This window comes from Schistocerca nitens, chromosome 8 (assembly GCF_023898315.1).
Source record: "Schistocerca nitens isolate TAMUIC-IGC-003100 chromosome 8, iqSchNite1.1, whole genome shotgun sequence".
Lineage (NCBI taxonomy): Eukaryota > Metazoa > Arthropoda > Insecta > Orthoptera > Acrididae > Schistocerca > Schistocerca nitens.
In genome coordinates, this window is record NC_064621.1 from 91,725,728 (window position 1) to 91,746,203 (window position 20,476).

Consider the following 20,476-nt stretch of genomic DNA (forward strand, 5'->3'; position numbering starts at 1 on the left):
AGCTGTTCGTAACTTGGATATGAAAAATTAAGAAGACTGAGGAAACCACAAGGATATGTTGATGGCCTGGTAAACACCCTTAAGTGAAATAATTTTAGACAGTTTCCTGCTGTTACTGAAAAAGACGAATAGCAATATTTAAGTAAATTTGAATTTGCTGCGTAATGGAGACGTATTGTCCTCCACATGCGATGCTATGTTAAATGACAGCGCTGCAGTTAGAAAATGCTAGAAATGCTGAAATAATTAAAATCGTGACATAGGGATCCAACTTTTCTATAAATGATAACTGAATTAACGTATGACACACATATTAAGCTTTAAGCTTAGAATCTCACATCTTAATCGCACTTCTTCAAATACGGCCACTGCACTTGATACGAAACAAAACATAAGATAGAGAATGCGGCTACTGATCCCGCTTCCTTATGGCAAAAAAAGATAATATTACACAGTACGCTTTCCAGGGATAATAGTTCATACACATAGTTATAATATCCAGTGCGTAAATCTGTTACTCAAATTAGGTTGTTATTCGGTTTTCTATTCAGATTTTGCATGGCCACGAAACATTTCTCACAAGAACAAAAAATCGTGAAAAATGGTTAATAAGTTATCCCTCTGGGATTCATACTCACATACCCTGACCTTTGGTTTGAGAACGTTATAGAGTGATGCTGATGTACATATGATACTACGGTATACAGGTCGGAGATGAATGTGAAGAAGCTGATAATAGTATTCAGGAAACTAGCGTCCCTTATATATACAAGTGGACGGATAACATATGACATAATTGCACCTGTCAAGTGCAGACAGGCTTCCAGGAGAATAATACTTGAAATTACGCATATTCCATGTCATCTTAGACCACAAATACAGATAAGGGCAGATTGTCTCAGACTTTTTATCACCAATAACATACAAAGTGTAACACTAATGCGTAACAATAATCTTACAGAAGTCAGTAAAGTTCTACATCTGTATCTAGAACGCTGGATTGAACTTGACTCTACAAAACTACAGGCATTCTTTGGTCTACTAATAATAACTAGTTTACACAACGCACGTGGGAAACCTAGCGTGAATTTCGATGAGATGAATATGGCATAACCATTTGTCTAGTCACAGTGAGCTTTCCAAAATTTCGTGATATTCTGATACGCCTTCGGTTCGGTGATGTAAATGTCGCGTGACTAGGGCCTCACGTCGGGTAGACCGTTCGCCGGGTGCAAGTCTTTCGATGTGACGCCACTTCGGCGACTTGCGCGTCGATGGGGATGAAATGATGATGATTAGGACAACACAACACCCAGTCCCTGAGCGGAGAAAATCTCCGACCCAGCCGGGAATCGAGCCCGGACGGTTCGGTGATAAACGCCCAAGAGAGAAGAAAGAAAGGAGTTTCTTGATCAAAAGCTGAACCTTTACGGTCTGTGTTTGAAATGTTCATTTATACAGGCACTTCGTCTTATATCTCTGGGCCTAATATTACATTTGATGAGCACCTGTGTACTTACAGCGGACGGTGTCCGTTCAAGGTGTACATTCCCTCAAATCCTGGACGTTAGAGAATATAAGAGTGCACTTCTCTAGATTTGAGACCATTTATCTCGTAACTACACAACTGTGAACAGGGAAGTCTGCTGAATGAGGGGAAATAAATCAGGGATACATGATTTAGTTGATCTTCTGAGGGGAAACGGTAGGAAAAATTCCACATATAATTCTTCTACAAGTTCGCAACTTAATTTACAACATGCAACAATGAAGTTGTAATTTCAACAATTCGCTTGGGTCTCGCAATATGTCTTTATTGTTAATGTGGAAACGTTCTACGTTTTAACGCCGTATAGACGCTATAATCACTTTGGGGTCGTGAAGAACCTACACATATAATACGTTTTTCCAGAACTGATACCATGCAAGATTCAAATTTCTGTGTAATGCTCTCGTGTCGCCTTACACGCCCTAAATTAGATACATGTGACCCTTTGGTTAAATTGTCTGGCTGATGGCAAGTTTGCGAAATACAAAGTTAATATAAAATATAGTGTAAGGTGTCAGGCAAATCCAACACCTTCCATGAAAACCTTGACATGATAAGCAAATCCAGTAGTATGTCACATAGCTCCGAATAAATCGTGACATTAAATTAACCAAAGTAATATGAGTAACGAGTGAGCAGATAAGTTCGATTTATTTGTTCTTAGTACGTAACTGCAAATGTTTTCTAGAATATCCACTGTAATCGCCACATGTCGATTTAAACGCCAGATACCGTACCACGTAGACTACATTTAGAAAATGAAAACTATTAAGGCTCAACCAGGATCGAACCCTTGGCCTCCTTCATGCTGACCCAAAAGGCTATCAATTGCAGCAACTGCGCAGCACTGCTGTAAATGATGAAGGAGATAGTTACCTTACTTGTAATTACCGTGGTGCCAGATACCAATAATCAACGTCCATTTATTGCCCGGAATATGTTCAGTATGAAATCATACGAGACATATTTTTGTAATGCTAGTATGTTAGGAATGGCGCTGTGAAGTCGGAGTGCACGAATTTCTCTTCACCCCGTATAAAGAATGTCGGGGAGATGGTGGTGGGGGGGAGGGGGGGGGGGACAGGAGCGCAAAACATTGCAGTCGTAGTAGTAATGCGGAAACGGGGCGATTTATCTGACATACAAACGTGCAAGATCATTGACTTCCGGATCTACGTTTGTAAACATTTCACGTGCCGTCGTGGTTCATGTATACGATGCATGGAAAAATGGCGCTGTCCAACAACGGTACCGAGGCAACTGTGGTACACCACGGGCCATAAATGACAGTGGTGAGACATCTATGAACCAATAGACGTGCAAATATTGAGTAACTGACCGCTCAGATGAACCAAGGGGCTACCACTGAGATACGTTCCTGTGTATGGGCTTCTCTGCCGCAGCACCTGTTTCATGCACTCATGCTGTCTGCTGTTCATCGGCGACGAAGGCTGGAATTTTCATGTCAGTACCACAACTAGACGTCCAGTGAATAGTGAAAGGTGGCCTTTTCAGATGAATTACGGTTTATGCTACACCAGAGAGATGGCAGTTGGCGTGACGTCTCAAAGCAGGTACCTTGCAACAATCGTCGGAGTGTTACGGTCTCGGGAATGTTTTCGTGGCATACGTTGGGTGATGTCGTCATTCTGGAAGGCACAATGGATCATGTCGAGACCATGTCCACACTCACATGAGCCTTGTTTTTCCTCGATACTGGGGCACCTACCAAAAGGACAATGCAATGTGTCAGCTCTCGCAGTGTGCGTGGGCGGTTCGAAAAGCAGCAGCATTAGTTTACCATACTCTCATGGCCATTAAACTTCCAGGATTTAAACTGAATCGAGACTCTGTGGGAGCATCTCGATCGGACACCCCCGCCATGGATACTCAACAAAGAAACCTTTCGCAGTTTTCTATGGCACTGTTGTCTACATGACTCCACATACTTGTCAGCATTTTCTAGAACCTCATTGTCACCCTGCACACCTCGCCTCGGTTCGTACTGCAAAAGGTCGTCTTTCAGGCTTTTGACAGGTGTTGATGCTATGTCTGCGTAAGCAGAAGAAACTAACGAGCAAAGTCCGAAAACAATTTATTGGACTGTTCAATTAACCAAAAAAAAATCTCCAAGTATAACACCAAAGCAAAATAGAGATCCGTCTTCGAATCACAACTACATACAAGAATACCCCCCCATGAACCATGGACCTTGACGTTGGTGGGGAGGCTTGCGTGCCTCATCGATACAGATAGCCGTACCGTAGGTACAACCACAACGGAGGGGTATCTGTTGAGAGGCCAGACAAACGTGTGGTTCCTGAAGAGGGGCAGCAGCCTTTTCAGTAGTTGCAAGGGCAACAGTCTGGATGATTGACTGATCTGGCCTTGTAACAATAACCAAAACGGCCTTGCTGTGCTGGTACTGCGAACGGCTGAAAGCAAGGGGAAACTACGGCCGTAATTTTTCCCGAGGGCATGCAGCTTTACTGTATGATTAAATGATGATGGCGTCCTCTTGGGTAAAATATTCCGGAGGTAAAATAGTCCCCCATTCGGATCTCCGGGCGGGGACTACTCAAGGGGATGTCGTTATCAGGAGAAAGAAAACTGGCGTTCTACGGATCGGAGCGTGGAATGTCAGGTCCCTTAATCGGGCAGGTAGGTTAGAAAATTTGAAAAGGGAAATGGATAGGTTAAAGTTAGATATAGTGGGAATTAGTGAAGTTCGGTGGCAGGAGGAACAAGACTTCTGGTCAGGTGACTACAGGGTTATAAATACAAAATCAAATAGGGGTAATGCAGAGGTAGGTTTAATAATGAATAGGAAAATAGGAACGCGGGTAAGCTATTACAAACAGCTTAGTGAACGCATTATTGTGGCCAAGATAGATACGAAGCCCACACCTACTACAGTAGTACAAGTTTATATGCCAACTAGCTCTGCAGATGACGAAGAAATTGAAGAAATGTATGATGAAATAAAAGAAATTATTCAGATTGTGAAGGGAGACGAAAATTTAATAGTTATGGGTGACTGGAATTCGAGTGTAGGAAAAGGGAGAGAAGGAAACGTAGTAGGTGAATATGGATTGGGGCTAAGAAATGAAAGAGGAAGCCGCCTGGTAGAATTTTGCACAGAGCACAATTTAATCATAGCTAACACTTGGTTTAAGAATCATGATAGAAGGTTGTATACATGGAAGAACCCTGGAGATACTAAAAGGTATCAGATTGATTATATAATGGTAAGACAGAGATTTAGGAACCAGGTTTTAAATTGTAAGACATTTCCAGGGGCAGATGTGGACTCTGACCACAATCTATTGGTTATGACCTGTAGATTTAAACTGAAGAAACTGCAAAAAGGTGGGAATTTAAGGAGATGGGACCTGGATAAACTGAAAGAACCAGAGGTTGTACAGAGTTTCAGGGAGAGCATAAGGGAACAATTGACAGGAATGGGGGAAAGAAATACAGTAGAAGAAGAATGGGTAGCTTTGAGGGATGAAGTAGTGAAGGCAGCAGAGGATCAAGTAGGTAAAAAGACGAGGGCTAGCAGAAATACTTGGGTAACAGAAGAAATATTGAATTTAATTGATGAAAGGAGAAAATATAAAAATGCAGTGAATGAAGCAGGCAAAAAGGAATACAAACGTCTCAAAAATGAGATCGACAGGAAGTGCAAAATGGCTAAGCAGGGATGGCTGGAGGACAAATGTAAGGATGTAGAGGCTTATCTTACTAGGGGTAAGATAGATACTGCCTACAGGAAAATTAAAGAGACCTTTGGAGATAAGAGAACCACTTGTATGAACATCAAGAGCTCAGATGGAAACCCAGTTCTAAGCAAAGAAGGGAAAGCAGAAAGGTGGAAGGAGTATATAGAGGGTCTATACAAGGGCGATGTACTTGAGGACAATATTATGGAAATGGAAGAGGATGTAGATGAAGATGAAATGGGAGATACGATACTGCGTGAAGAGTTTGACAGAGCACTGAAAGACCTGAGTCGAAACAAGGCCCCCGGAGTAGACAACATTCCATTGGAACTACTGACGGCCTTGGGAGAGCCAGTCCTGACAAAACTCTACCATCTGGTGAGCAAGATGTATGAAACAGGCGAAATACCCTCAGACTTCAAGAAGAATATAATAATTCCAATCCCAAAGAAAGCAGGTGTTGACAGATGTGAGAATTACCGAACAATCAGTTTAATAAGCCACAGCTGCAAAATACTAACACGAATTCTTTACAGACGAATGGAAAAACTAGTAGAAGCCGACCTCGGGGAAGATCAGTTTGGATTCCGTAGAAATACTGGGACACGTGAGGCAATACTGACCTTACGACTTATCTTAGAAGAAAGATTAAGGAAAGGCAAACCTACGTTTCTAGCATTTGTAGACTTAGAGAAAGCTTTTGACAATGTTGACTGGAATACTCTCTTTCAAATTCTAAAGGTGGCAGGGGTAAAATACAGGGAGCGAAAGGCTATTTACAATTTGTACAGAAACCAGATGGCAGTTATAAGAGTCGAGGGACATGAAAGGGAAGCAGTGGTTGGGAAGGGAGTAAGACAGGGTTGTAGCCTCTCCCCGATGTTATTCAATCTGTATATTGAGCAAGCAGTAAAGGAAACAAAAGATAAATTCGGAGTAGGTATTAAAATCCATGGAGAAGAAATAAAAACTTTGAGGTTCGCCGATGACATTGTAATTCTGTCAGAGACAGCAAAGGACTTGGAAGAGCAGTTGAATGGAATGGATGGTGTCTTGAAGGGAGGATATAAGATGAACATCAACAAAAGCAAAACGAGGATAATGGAATGTAGTCGAATTAAGTCGGGTGATGTTGAGGGTATTAGATTAGGAAATGAGACACTTAAAGTAGTAAAGGAGTTTTGCTATTTGGGGAGCAAAATAACTGATGATGGTCGAAGTAGAGAGGATATAAAATGTAGACTGGCAATGGCAAGGAAAGCGTTTCTGAAGAAGAGAAATTTGTTAACATCGAGTGTAGATTTAAGTGTCAGGAAGTCTTTTCTGAAAGTATTTGTATGGAGTGTAGCCATGTATGGAAGTGAAACATGGACGATAAATAGTTTGGACAAGAAGAGAATAGAAGCTTTCGAAATGTGGTGCTACAGAAGAATGCTGAAGATTAGATGGGTAGATCACATAACTAATGAGGAGGTACTGAACAGGATTGGGGAGAAGAGGAGTTTGTGGCACAACTTGACCAGAAGAAGGGATCGGTTGGTAGGACATGTTCTGAGGCATCAAGGGATCACCAATTTAGTATTGGAGGGCAGCGTGGAGGGTAAAAATCGTAGGGGGAGACCAAGAGATGCATACACTAAGCAGATTCAGAAGGATGTAGGTTGCAGTAGGTACTGGGAGATGAAGAAGCTTGCACAGGATAGAGTAGCATGGAGAGCTGCATCAAACCAGTCTCAGGACTGAAGACCACAACAACAACAACATACAAGAATAATATAGAAAACAACAGAAATAATTTCCTACTAGTTTCCGCCAGTGACTTCTCCGATATAACAAGCCTAATCCAGAGATCAGCGAGAAGATCCAAGCTGGGCTGCCGGGGCGGCAGCTATGTACGTCTGCTGGCGGTCGATGAGCTGCCGATGTGCGGTTTTTTTTATTTATTGTAATTTGAAGCACCTCATACACGGCGGGCTGTCAGCAGCACAGTACGCCGCTCTTCAGCCTTAAGGGGTACAATAATATGACATAGAGGTGACACAAACAATACAAGAATAACGGCGGGCAAAAAATGTAGATACAAAAACAATAAACATGAAGCCCTTCACACTGGACGAAAAAAGACACTAACACTTGTTGACACGGAGCACAGAATACGGACGACTGCGACGGCACACGTGAACAGTGGAGGCGTGACGACGAAACAACACTAACCGCAGACGAAGGTACACACACGAGACACTGATGGCGATGATATCTCCGGCGCGCGAATGTTCACTGAGTGTGTGCGAGTCCGGGGACCTTTCAAGAGAGGAGGAGGGGGGGTGGGAGAGGGAGAGGGGAGAGCAGATGCCATGGGCAGGGGAGATAGGGGGAAGGGAGGAACGGGGAGGGGAAGCCCGGGGGAAGCACGGTGGAGGGAGGCTGCGTGGGAAAAGGAAAGAGAAGGGAGGGACGGTGCCTAAAGGAAAGGACACAGGAAGTGCGGCGGAGGATCAAAGTTGATAGGAGGGGTAGACGGAGGGGAGGAGGACATCATCAGGGAGGGGGAGCTGGCGGAAGCCACCTTGGGAGAGAGTGAGGAGGGTGGAGAGATGGAGACCGGGTGGGACGTGGGAATACAGGCGCGGCACTGGGCGGGAGTGGGAGAGGATGGGTGAGGCAAGCGGATGAGGAGGATCGAGTTTGCGGGAGGTATACAGGATCCGTATCCTTTCAAGGAAGAGGAGGAGGTGGGGGAAGGGAATGAGATCATACAGAATCCACGTGGTGGAGGGGAGATGGATGCGATAGGCGAGGCGGAGGGCATGGCGTTCAAGGATTTGGAGGGATTTATAAAAGGTAGGGGGGGTGGAGATCCAGGCTGGATGGGCGTAACAAAGGATAGGGTGGATGAGGGATTTATAGGTGTGGAGAATGGTGGAGGGGTCCAGACCCCATGTACGGCCGGAAAGGAGCTTGAGGAAACGGAGTCGGGAGCGTGCCTTGGCTTGGATTGTCTGGAGATGGGGAGTCCAGGAGAGGCGACGGTCGAGGGTGACGCCAAGGTACTTAAGGGAGGGAGTGAGGGCGATATGACGGCCATAGATGGTGAGATACAAATCAAGGAGGCGAAAGGGTGGTTTTGCCTACAATGATCGCCTAGGTTTTGGAGGGATTGACCTTGAGCAACCACTGGTTGCACCAAACGGTGAACCGGTCAAGATGGGTTTGGAGAAGGTGTTGGGAGCGCTGCAGGGTGGGGGCAAGGGCAAGGAAGGCGGTGTCATCGTCAAACTGGAGAAGGTGGACGGGGGGTGACGGCGGCGGCATGTCCACCGTGTACAAAAGGTACAGAATGGGGGAGAGGACGGAGCCTTGGGGCACACCGGCGGAGGGGAAAAAGGTGTAGGAGACGATGTGCGGCCGAGCGCCGGCCTTTATAGCGCTTCGGCGGATGAGTACCTCGGAACTATTCTCCATCACGTGGTTGACGTGTGAAGATAGTTCCGGGATCTGCAGCGACCTCTTCCTTTTGTTTATGTGGGTCGGTAGTGGCCCCAGGTGGCCGCTGGTGTCTTTGCAGTGTTGGTGTTTTGTTGCTGTTGTAGCCGTTCATCAATATTGCCTGTCGGTTTTGTAGTGCTTCGGTGTACCTGCGAGCGGGCAACCCGCGGCTTCAGGCTGTCAGTTTGGTTGCTGATCCTCTAGGCGCCGTTATGTCTGGTGGAGAAGACCACAGCAGTTGACAGCCGGCCGGGGTCGCCGAGCGGTTTTAGGCACTACAGTCTGGAACCGCGCGACCGCTACGGTCGTAGGGTCGAATCCAGCCTCGGGCATGGATGTGTGTGATGTCCTTAGGTTAGTTCGGTTTAAGTAGTTCTAAGTTCTAGGGGACTGATGACCTCAGAAGTTAAGACCCATAGTGCTCAGAGCCATTTGAACCATATTTTGAACAGGTGTTTACATTAATGTTACTGGACATTGTGTAAGTGGATTATGGAAACGACAGTACAACAGTACACCCACACTACTGGCTCTCGATCTTCCACCATAATCGAGTCCATCAACATCAGGTGGCAAATATGATGTAGCCACGGAGGTGGAAACGCGGGTTCTACTATGCCAAGACTGCTTTGTAGCTACAACAGGAAAACGCAATTAATTAGCAGGAGTACAAAATAAGAAAGTATTTATTACTTTGCTGTAGTTCATGATCAGTTTGTTGACAGTTATAGAAGACGCGTTTAGGATAAGCGTCTGTTCGAGAAATGTGTGTGAAATCTTATGCGACTTAACTGGTAAGGTCATCAGTCCCTAAGCTTACACACTACTTAACCTAAATTATCCTAAGGACAAACACACACACCCATGCCCGAGGGAGGACTCGAACCTCCGCCGGGACCAGTCGCACAGTCCATGACTGTAGCGCCTCAGACCGCCCGGCTAATCCCGCGCGGCTAAGCGTCTGTAGAATGACATAATTTACAAGTCACAAATCTTGCAGTAACGAATTACTCTCTCGTAATCTTGAATGTTAAATCCGGTGAAGTTGAAGGCTAACTTGGAACGGAGCTACAAAGGCTTGATGGCAGCAATGACTGAGCTGCAGACGACGACTGGCTAACATCGGCGCTGGCTGACCACTGAGCGCGGCTACGAACTGTAGACTGGCACAACTGCACTGCACTCCTGCTGCACATGAAGTGACTGGCTGTGTACTCTTTGGCTAACACAGCCGTTCTTCTGTTCCGTTTATCGAGAGAATCGCATCCGGCAGATCGATCTCTCAGGCGGCGGTGTGGTCGTATGACTGACGACATCACACAGAGGAATTGTGGACGAGACGTTATCACAATTAGTTTGGATACATTACGCGGCTCTATATCCTGCAAGCTTTTGTGTCCAATATCCAATATAATTTCTCCGTTGCTACGGAAGCTGGCTGATGGTAAGGAAGACTGACACCGCTTGCAAATAAATGTTTCTTTGTCAGCGTATGGAAATGGTGCACAGAACTTTTTAAAAATATGGCCAAGTTATGTGGCACCACATAGATAAATTATATTGAATACGAAGCAGAAGTAACATATATTCAAACTGGTGCCTGAGCCAAGTTCAGATCATGGCTGTGAGTGTGTGTGTGTGTGTGTGTGTGTGTGTGTGTGTGTGTGTGTGTGTGTGTGTGTGTGTGCCGGCCGCGGTGGTCTCGAGGTTCTAGGCGCGCAGTCCGGAACCGTGCGACTGCTACTGTCGCAGGTTCGAATCCTGCCTCGGGCATGGATGTGTGTGATGTCCTTAGGTTGGTTAGGTTTAAGTAGTTCTAAGTTCTAGGGGACTGATAACCACAGCAGTTGAGTCCCATAGTGCTCAGAGCCATTTGAACCATTTTGTGTGTGTGTGTGTGTGCACGTGCGTGTGCGTGTGTAAAGCGAATAAGAATAGATAACAACCCAAACTGACTGTAGTTATTTTGTAAACGGAAAACCCGCCGCGAGGCTGTTCCAGTGCGCGCTGTCGTCACTGACACAGCCGCAGACGCCCCACTGAGACACGTGTGTGTCCACAGCGCTGACGGCGAGTACGTGGTCACGACCATGACGAAGGCGGTGCTGCACCACACGGGCAAGGTCGTCTGGACACCGCCCGCCATCTTCAAGTCGTCCTGCGAGATCGACGTCCGCTACTTCCCGTTCGACCAGCAGACGTGCTTCATGAAGTTCGGCTCCTGGACCTACGACGGAGACCAGGTGAGTCAACACATCACATGTTGAAACTCGGCTGCAGAGTGAAAATCTCATTCTGGAAACATCCCCCAGGCTGTGGCTAAGCCGTGTCTCCGCAGTATCCTTTCTTTCAGGAGTGCTAGTTCTGCAAAGTCCGGAGGAGAACTTCTGTAAAGATTGGAAGGTAGGAAACGAGGTACTGGCAGAAGTAAAGCTGTGAGGACGGGGCGTGAGTCGTGCTTGGGTAGCTCAGAGAGCACTTGAACACGAGAGGCAAAGGTCCCGAGTTCGAGTCTCGGTCCGGCACACAGTTTTAATCTGCCACACTCCGCTGCAGATTGAAAATCTCATTCTGGAAACATCACATGTTGATAGTAACTTCAAACCTTTTCACAGATTATGCAGTTATTTAATAAAAATATGTTTGTCAAGTATTCAGTCGGACCGCGATAAGATTTCAGAGTGCTGCAAAGATTGGCAACTTGGTTTAAATGTTCAAAAACGCTAAAAACTTTATAATACTAAAAAAACTAGGATTCTGTGATCATTGCTCCAAGGAATAACAACTGGAGTGAACTCACACCCTGATGTAACACTTTGTACGTTTATGATGTGGAACGGTCACATTGTCTCAGCTGTAGATAAAGCAGGTAAAATATGTAGTTTAGCAGGAAAATGCAGTGAATCAACAAAGCAGAGTGCATACAAAACACTCATTCGATCCATCCCAGATTGCTGTTTATGAGTGTGTTACCCAAACCAAATGTTACTAATCTGCATTCACACTATACTCCGCAAGCCACCTAGTAGTGCGTGGAGGGAGGTACCGTTTTTACCACTAACTGAGCCCTCCAACACTGTTCCACTCGTCAGTATCGCGTGGGAAAACTGACTGTCGGCAAGCCTCTGTATTGGCTCTAATTTCTTGAATTATCTGCTTGTTGTCGTGACCCGATACATATGTAGGGCGGAGTAGCATGTTGTCCCACTCTTCCTGGAAATTGCTCCCTCGAAATTTCAATAGTAAATCTCTCCGTCATGCACAACGCCTCTCTTGTAACATCTGCCAAGGGCAGCAGTCCAACATTTTCTCTATCCAGAAACGCCCGTACAGGACCTGCAACATTCAATCGTGCATTATCCTGCTGAAATGTAGGGTTCCTCAGGCATCGAATAAAGGGTAGAGCCACGAGTCGTAACACCTGAAATGTAACGTCCACTGTTCAAAATGCCGTCAATGCGAACAAGACGTGACCAAGACGTGTAACCAGTGGCACCCCATACCATCACGCCGGGTGATACGCCAGTATGGCGATGACGAATACACGCTTCCAATGTGCGTTCACCGCGATGTCGCTAAACACGGAAGCGACCATCATGATGTTGCAACCAGAAGCTGGATTCATCCGAATAAATGATGTTTTGCCATTCGTGCACCCATGTTCGTCGTTGAGTACACCATCGCAGGCGCTCCTCTCTGTGATGCAGCGTCAAGGGTAACCGCAGCCATGGTCTCCGAGCTGGTAGTCCATGCTGCTGCAAACGGTTCGACCTTTTCGTGCTAATGGTTTTTGTCTTGCAAATGTCCCTATCTGTTGACTCAGGGATAGAGACGTGGCAGCACAATCCGTTACAGCCATGCGGATATACGCCTGTCATCTCGAATGCTAGTGATACGAGGCCGTTGTGATCCAGCACAGCGTTCCGTATTACCCTCCTGAACCCACCGATTCCATATTCTGCTAATAGTCATTAGATCTCGACCAACGCGAGCAGCAATGTCGCGATACGATAAACCGCAATCGCGATAGGCTACGATCTGACCTTTATTAAAGTCGGAAACGTGATGGTACGCATTTCTCTCACGAGGCATCACAACAGCGTTTCATCAGGCAACGCTAGTCAACTGCTGTTTGTGTATGAAAAATCGGTTTGGAAACGTTCCTCATGTCAGCACGTTGTAGGTGTCGCCATATCACAGCATCTTCTTCCTGTCGGTTAAATTTCGCGTCTGCAGCACGTCATCGTCGTGGTGTAGCAAGTTTAATAGCCAGTAGTGTACTTACTACACGGCGAAAAAGCAGCACTGAAGAAAACGCCGCCTATTATCTGTCCTGCAAAGACCGCGTAAACTGTAGTAGTATTTCAGTTCCTGCAATCTCACATATATTAAGATTTATGGCAGTGATATGATGCATTTACTCTCACAGCAAATGTTCAAAAAATTTGTAGATAAGCCTTTTTATTGCTTCTAGCACACATGAAAATGGGCTGTCAAGTCCGCATTTACCTAACTAACGTGTCTATAGTTCTCTGTTCATAGTTCATACAACCAATTTCACACGCAAAGCAGCCAGAAATTTACACTAATCCGACCCGATTGACAACGCGATCTCACAGTCACAGATCCGCTAGTACAAATGTGTTTCACATTCGGTCCTTTTCAGTGGCTTTCTTTAAAAGAAACCGCTCGCCAAATACTCCATATCTGAATACAGAATAAGCCACACGGAATTTTCTTAAAGGCCGAAATTTCACACGCGACTAACTTTCCAACAAAACACTCCCGAAACTCCGAACCTTCGTCAAACTGCTCGTAACTACGTCAGCGTTAGTCACGACACGTACTAAACGCGTGTCCTTCCACGTCCGCGACTCTCTCTGATCCTTCGAGATCATTTTCACAGGGAAAACTCGCCTAAGCCGGTCACTGTTCAGGAAGCAATTTACGTCATCCGAAAATGCAAAAACTAACACAATGTTTAATAAAACAAAACGAAATAAAATTAATCTTGAAAATAATTTAGAAAACGGATGCACTTTAAACTGATATTCTGGTTGCCTCCTTACAAAAGCAATCACCCCTAGACATACGTCATCAGCAATGTGGGTAAATTTGATCTTTCCCACGTTCCAATTACGTAATGTTACGCATAACATAATACTGAATTTTTTCATATGCCCTACATACACCCTCTCACTCATTCTCCTCTGTTCACACAAAAACATAATAAAAAGACACAATTTTTTTCTGAATTTTTATACTACAAAATGAACAATTATTAAAGTTTTGAAAATAAAAATCCAAACTAATTGATTTGATATAGTGAGAACTCTGTGAATGCTTTCAAATGGTAACAAACGACAAACTGTAATCGTTCCTAACTGAATTTTTCGCCCTGAGTGTCGGTTTGGTGAGTCTTAGGTAATTTTCTGAGTCTCCGAAACTATTATACGTACAGCTTTGAAATTTGGGGGAGATTGTCTTCTGAATAACAAGAAACAGTATACCAAGTTTGAAAATAATCGGTTAATATTTAATACGTTTTATCTGGATTCGTAGGGGGTATAAATGTACGGTCGTTCTAAGTGACACACGCTGGCTAGTAGCGACAGATGTGCTTTGAGTCATGGCTAAGACAAAAGTTTGCAGCCTCCTGTACGTTCACCGGGTTCCACATCTAGGTATCTTACTGAAATAAATGTTATCCCGTAATAACTTGCAACGTCACACTCTTTCTTGGTGTATGAGTAACATTTCCTTAAGATTCTTCCCATGGATCTGGGTCTGGTATCTGCTTTTCCCACTAAGTGTTTTATGCCGTCTTTCCACTTAAGGTCGCTCTGGATAGTTACTCCTAGATATTTTACGGCAAATGCTGTCTCCAGCTGTTTGTCATCAATAGTGTAACTGTGTAGTAGTGGATTTCTTTTTCTATGAATGAGCATTTATTTACGTTCAGGATCAACTGCCACAGCCTCCACCATTCCTCAATTCTCTGGAGGTCATTCTGCAAATCGTTACTATCTTCTGCCATTGATACTTAGTTATAGACAACTCCATCATCTGCGAACAGCCTAAGAGAGCATCCGACGCTTTTTACTAGATCATTTACATATACTGTAAACAGTAACGGTCCCATAACACTTACTTGAGGTACACCGGCAGTTACGTTTACATCTGTCGATTTTGTTCCGTTAAGAGCGACGTGTTGAGTTCTGACTGCAAGGAAGTCTTGAATCCAGTCACAAATCTGCTCCGATACTCAAAGATCATGTTTTTTCGTCAAATGCCTTCTTGAACTCAAGGAACACGGCATCAACTTGTGCGCCATTGTCAGCCGCACTTTGGATCTGATGGAGGAACAGAGCGAGCTGAGTTTCGCAGGATCTCTGTTCGCGAAATCCATGTTGATTTTTATAGAGGATGTTTTCCTTCTCTAAGAACGTTATAATTCTTGAGCGCGAACAATGTTCCATAATTCTATAACAGATTGACGTCAACGACATATTTGTATAAGTGTCCTACGGTCCTTCTTAAAATCGGGTACGACCTGCGCGTTCTTGCAGTCGCTAGGTATCCTTCGTTGATCAAGCGATCTACAATAAATTACTGCTAGAAGGGGAACAAGTTCTTTCGCATAATCTTTGTAGAATCTCATATGTATGTCATCGAGTCATGATACATTTCGACTACTAAGCGACTGTAGTTGTTTTTCTGTTCCGCGGTCGGTTATCTGAATACCTGCCATTTTGACCTTCGTACGACGATTGAAAGGAGGGACCGTGTTACGATCTTCCGCAGTGAAACACTGGAAGACCGAATTCAGTATTTCAGCCTTTTCTCTGTCATCTTCCGTTTCGGTGCCAATATGGTCACTGAGTGAACGAACAGATTATTTTGACCCACTTATTGATTTTGCATACGATCAAAGTCTCTTAGGGCTTTTACTGAGATCGGTTGACAAAGTTTACTTTCAAAGTCATTGATTCCTTTGTAATTTTTTCTACTTGTTTTCCACATCTTTGTCCTCATCACTAACGGTGGATGCTGAACCTATACTCAGAAGGGCAGTACGAAAGGTCACTGGCTTCTTTTGACCTGTTGGACAGTGTCACAGAGATGCTTAAGAAACTTAAGTGGCAGACACTGGGAGATATTTGCAAACTATCGCGAGAAAGCCTATTTACATAGTTTAAACAACCATCTTTAAATCGTGAACCTAGGAGTATACTGCAACCTAGTAAGTATTTATCCCACCATCGATCGTTGGAACCAGCTAACTTCCATCGCGCACAGTGCCATGTAAACATCCTTATCGCACTCCGTGTGTGAATGTAATGGGAAGAAGCCCTAATAACTGGTACAATGGAAAGCAGCCTTTGCCATACACTTCATACAGTATGGATGTAGATGTAAATGTAGCTATAGATAGGTTAACGTTGTATTAACTGTTCTTGCACTTCACGCCATTTCATTTTTGCCTTCATAGACTTTCTGCAGACTTGTACTGAGTTTTGTTTACAAAATTGCTTGTATAAAGTGATAACTAATCCCTCTTCATAGCTTTTCCTTTTTTCTGTTATAAGAATAAAATAATTCTATTGGCAGTACACATGACGATCCCAGCCTTCATGAACACAGACAGCCGTTGAAAGGAAACACTGAAAGCGGCTATTTCCGCATTTTATTCTTCGACTGTAATGATTTTTGTAGGTTGATCAATCACAGTTCAAGGGTAATTAGAGGCACGAAGTGCGTGTGAGGTGAAGTCGCAATTATTTCTCCTCTGAGAAGCAACAACAGATGACGTATCGTACAGAAGGAGAAGCGTAATGTCTTTAGCTGGTGCAGAGACGGCACCACATCTCTCTCGCTCTCCGTCTCTCTCTCTCTCTCTCTCTCTCTCTGTCTGTTTCTGTCTCTCTCTCTCTGTTTGTGTTTGTGTGTGTGTGTGTGTGTGTGTGTGTGTGTGTGTGTGTGTGTGCGCGCAAGACAGCGTGCAACGAAAGGAAGCAGGCTATAAAATCGAAGAAGAGTAAGGAAAGTGCTAGTAATTATACTCGTAAGCGGTAGCTGGAATTTTATTAGCGTTTGCAATGCTGGGTGTAGCATACGCTTCCTGTGATCAGCATTTTTGAACTCTGTGTAACATTCCAATGCATAAAGTAAACTTTGTACTTTGCTTGAGTGGGAGAACAAATGATGGCTACAGTTTTATTAATTTTCGATTTTCTTTTAATACCAAAGAACTTCAGTCACAGTTGTTGTAAGAACTTAATTTTTTATTGCAGGAAATGATGGAAATTTTTACGTGATTTGAGGTCTGTATGTTCCGTTTTGCTGATATGGTAAGCTGGATACAATTACAGGAAGTACGTCTAACGTAGGTTAAAAAAAAAAAACGAAGCTCAGAAATCTAAACTAGGAATGGAAGATATACGTTTGCAATTAACGCTACACCAGTAAGTTGAACAAAATGCAACAGAAAACCGAATTCAGTTCATCATGAGGCGTTCATAGCCATTAAAATAGTTGTTTATGTCTAGCAGTACTGACACGCAGATGTTTACATTTTAGTTCACCGTTCTGTATCGTTCTATTATTACTATTCGTGCTGTTCTAAAATGGAGAACGAATTTTCTCCTTCTTTCACCCTAAGTGAACAGATTGTGGGTATTGTATCCACAGATATTATAAGAATGATGTTCCACATCTCCTAAACAACTAGACAGATTTTAGCTACAATTGGTACACATGTCACTTACTGACTGTAAATCGTTGTTGTGGGGGTAAGAACAACCTATCTATCATAGGGGTGGGTGTGAGTGTGATCAAGTAATGTAGCCCACGACGTGCGAGTACGCTTACATTAGTCATTAAGTAGTTAAGAATGAGAGCACGTGTAGACTTGAAACTAACTTCACATATAATTACAAAACATTACGAAACTTTTTCTCGAAGACAACCACCACAAAATTATGAAAGGAAAAAAGCTTACGGCTTACTATATTTTTGCTGTTGATGCAGTAAAATGCATGAAGCGTAACTTTTTAATTTTTTAGTTCTCTATTACGAACTTTATGAGGAGATATGACGTCAAACAGTGAGATGCGTGAAAAACTGTTGCATCACGAATGACATTTTAATTTGTTTCTTCTCTACTCCAAACACTATTCTCAACACATTTCGCAGACAGCAGCCACATTTACCATTGGATGTATCTGCAAAATTATATCACTCAACAGCCCATAATTCAGGAAATACAACGTCATAAACACTGAGATGCGTAAAAATGAAATTACAGGTCAGAATTCGCTATACATACAGATGGAATACGTGAACAAATACAGGTGAAATATTTAAATATACCGTATGTGAAATACACTGATGAGCCAAAATATTATGACCGCCTGCTTAACGCTTGTTTGTCCGTCTTTGCTACGAAATACATCACTGATTCTATCAGGGATCCAATAGTTTGATGGTAGGTTTGTGGAGGTATGTGACATTACATGTCTGTGCACGGGTCATGTAATTCGCGTAAATAAATGGCATCTGATTTGTGTATGCAATGATGGCGCCCGATAGTGACCACGATGGGGTCCATAGGATTTACTTCAGGGGAATTTTGAGGCTCCTCAAACCACAGTAGCATAGTTCTGGCTTCGAGGCAATGACAACTATACTGCTGAAAGATGGCATCACTGATGGGGAAGACGGCGAGCATGAAAGGATGCAGGTGGTTTGCAGCTGACAGCTTGTCTTCGTTTACTACCACAGATGCTATTCAAGCGCAGGAGAATGTCTCCCATTGCATGATACTGCTGGCAACAGCATGCGTACGTGGCAGGCTGCATGTTTCGAGCCGCAGTTCACACCGATGGCGGCGTTTGTGGAGACGAACATCGACATAGTGCAGCAAAAGTGTGATTCCCCGAAGAGCCGATACGTTTCCATTGACTGACCATCGAATCTCGATGTTCTCGTGCACACTGCAATCTTTAGCAACGATGTCGTTTTGTCAGTTTGTGAACACGTAGGGGTGGTATAGTGTGGAGCTCCATTTCAACAATGTAAGATGAACGGTGTACTCCGAAACACTTGTCCGTGCACCAGCATTGTGCTCTCTCGGCATAGATGCCACGGATCATCGTCTGTCCTACTTTACAGAGCAGAGAAGCCTCTGAACTCCACGTTCTGTGAAGAATCGTGGACGTCCAAACATTTGGCGCCTAGTAGTAGTTTGACTGTCCTTCCAAATCTTTCTATTGATGCACACAAAAGTAGTATGTGGACGGTCGACCAGCTTCGTCGTTTTCGAGGTACTTGGTCACAGAGTGTGCCCTTTGTCAATGTCGCTTATCTCGATGGATTTCCCCTTTTTCAGTCAATATCTCCGCTAGGGTGTTCCCCCGTCCGTGTCTGCTCCGCTTACATGGTTTTGTTAGCGTGTCACGTGCCCGCAACGCCACCAGGAGGCATCCATCGTCACAGTGTCAGTGGTCGTAACGTTATGGGTCACTAGTGTATATTTGGCATGTGTAAAGCCATTGGTAAAACGTTCATCCTAAACCTCTACAACGATTTCAGTCAAATTTTGTACACATATTACTCACAAACTGGTAAGAAATTCTGTGGGTATAAAACCACCAGCCTCCTACTGGGGTGAGCGTGACGAATAAGGGAGCAAGAGGCAGAGCAGGAGGACGGAGAGTGAGTGGGAAAGAGGAAATTGGGATAAGGAGGAGATGGACAGAAAGAGGGAGAGAGGGACAGAGAGAGAGAGGGAAAAGGTGGAGATGGATAGCGGCGTGGGAGGAAGGGAGAAGGACAGCAGGTAATGAACAGGCGGATGGAAGGGAACAGGAGGAGGCGGACAGAGAGGTGCAGAGAGGGAGGAAAGAAAAAGAGTTGAGGAGGGAGATGAGGGACGATGAGATGGGTAGAGAGAGGAGAAGGACGAGATGGATAAAAGCAGGGGGCGGAGGAGATAGAGGGACGAGGAAAGGGGTGAAGGTAGATGGAGTAGGCGGACAGGGTGGGGGGGGGGAGCAGTTTGACAGAGAAATGGTGAGTAGGAGATGGATAGGGAGAGGGGCAGGAGGAGATGGGCAGAGACTGGTGGTGGATGAGGTGGACAGAGAGAGGGGATGGAAGAGATGAACGGAGACGGGATGAAGGAAGAAAAGGACAGACAGAGGGGGAAGGGGTAGAGGGACTAATAGAAGACTGGACTAAATACATAACCGAGTAATTCCGGGTACTCGATTTGTTATAAAATAAAATCTTGTGGGTAGTTGGGGGACGTTTGAGGCCTAGCAAATGGTTGCGAAACGGTATCGTTGATTCCCACTTGGGTTTTACAGAGTCAAAGACGTATGCGTGAGAGTTACAGGAGGGAATTTTCCACGTCGAAGTATTAAAATAAAAATTACGACAGCTTTGTGTGTCATATTTGTACATCCATAACAGTCCGCCGCTCTGATACTCTACCGTGTTCCGATAATGACTGCGTAACCAGCCTAGCTTTCCCTTTAGAGTTTACAGAAGAAGCAAAATACCAATAAAACCGAACTATTACGTAGCACTGTTGCGCCAAAGAGTTGTATGCTCCAGGAACATATTTGGCAGAAGTTCAGAGAGGAAGAAACTGAGCAAGCTGATTTTAGTGGTTGATGGAAAGATGTGAGGGACCATCAAAGGAGAAAATATGAAA

General features: G+C 44.4%; 1 protein-coding gene across 1 annotated transcript in view; it reads left to right on the forward strand.

Annotated features, from left to right (window-relative positions):
- LOC126198570 (acetylcholine receptor subunit alpha-L1) overlaps nt 1-20,476 on the forward strand; it is a 580,573-nt gene that overhangs the window by 459,092 nt on the left and 101,005 nt on the right. The window contains exon 4 of the mRNA XM_049935001.1: nt 10,820-11,000. Coding sequence (XP_049790958.1) covers nt 10,820-11,000 — 181 coding nt within the window. The remainder of the gene's footprint in view (nt 1-10,819; nt 11,001-20,476) is intronic.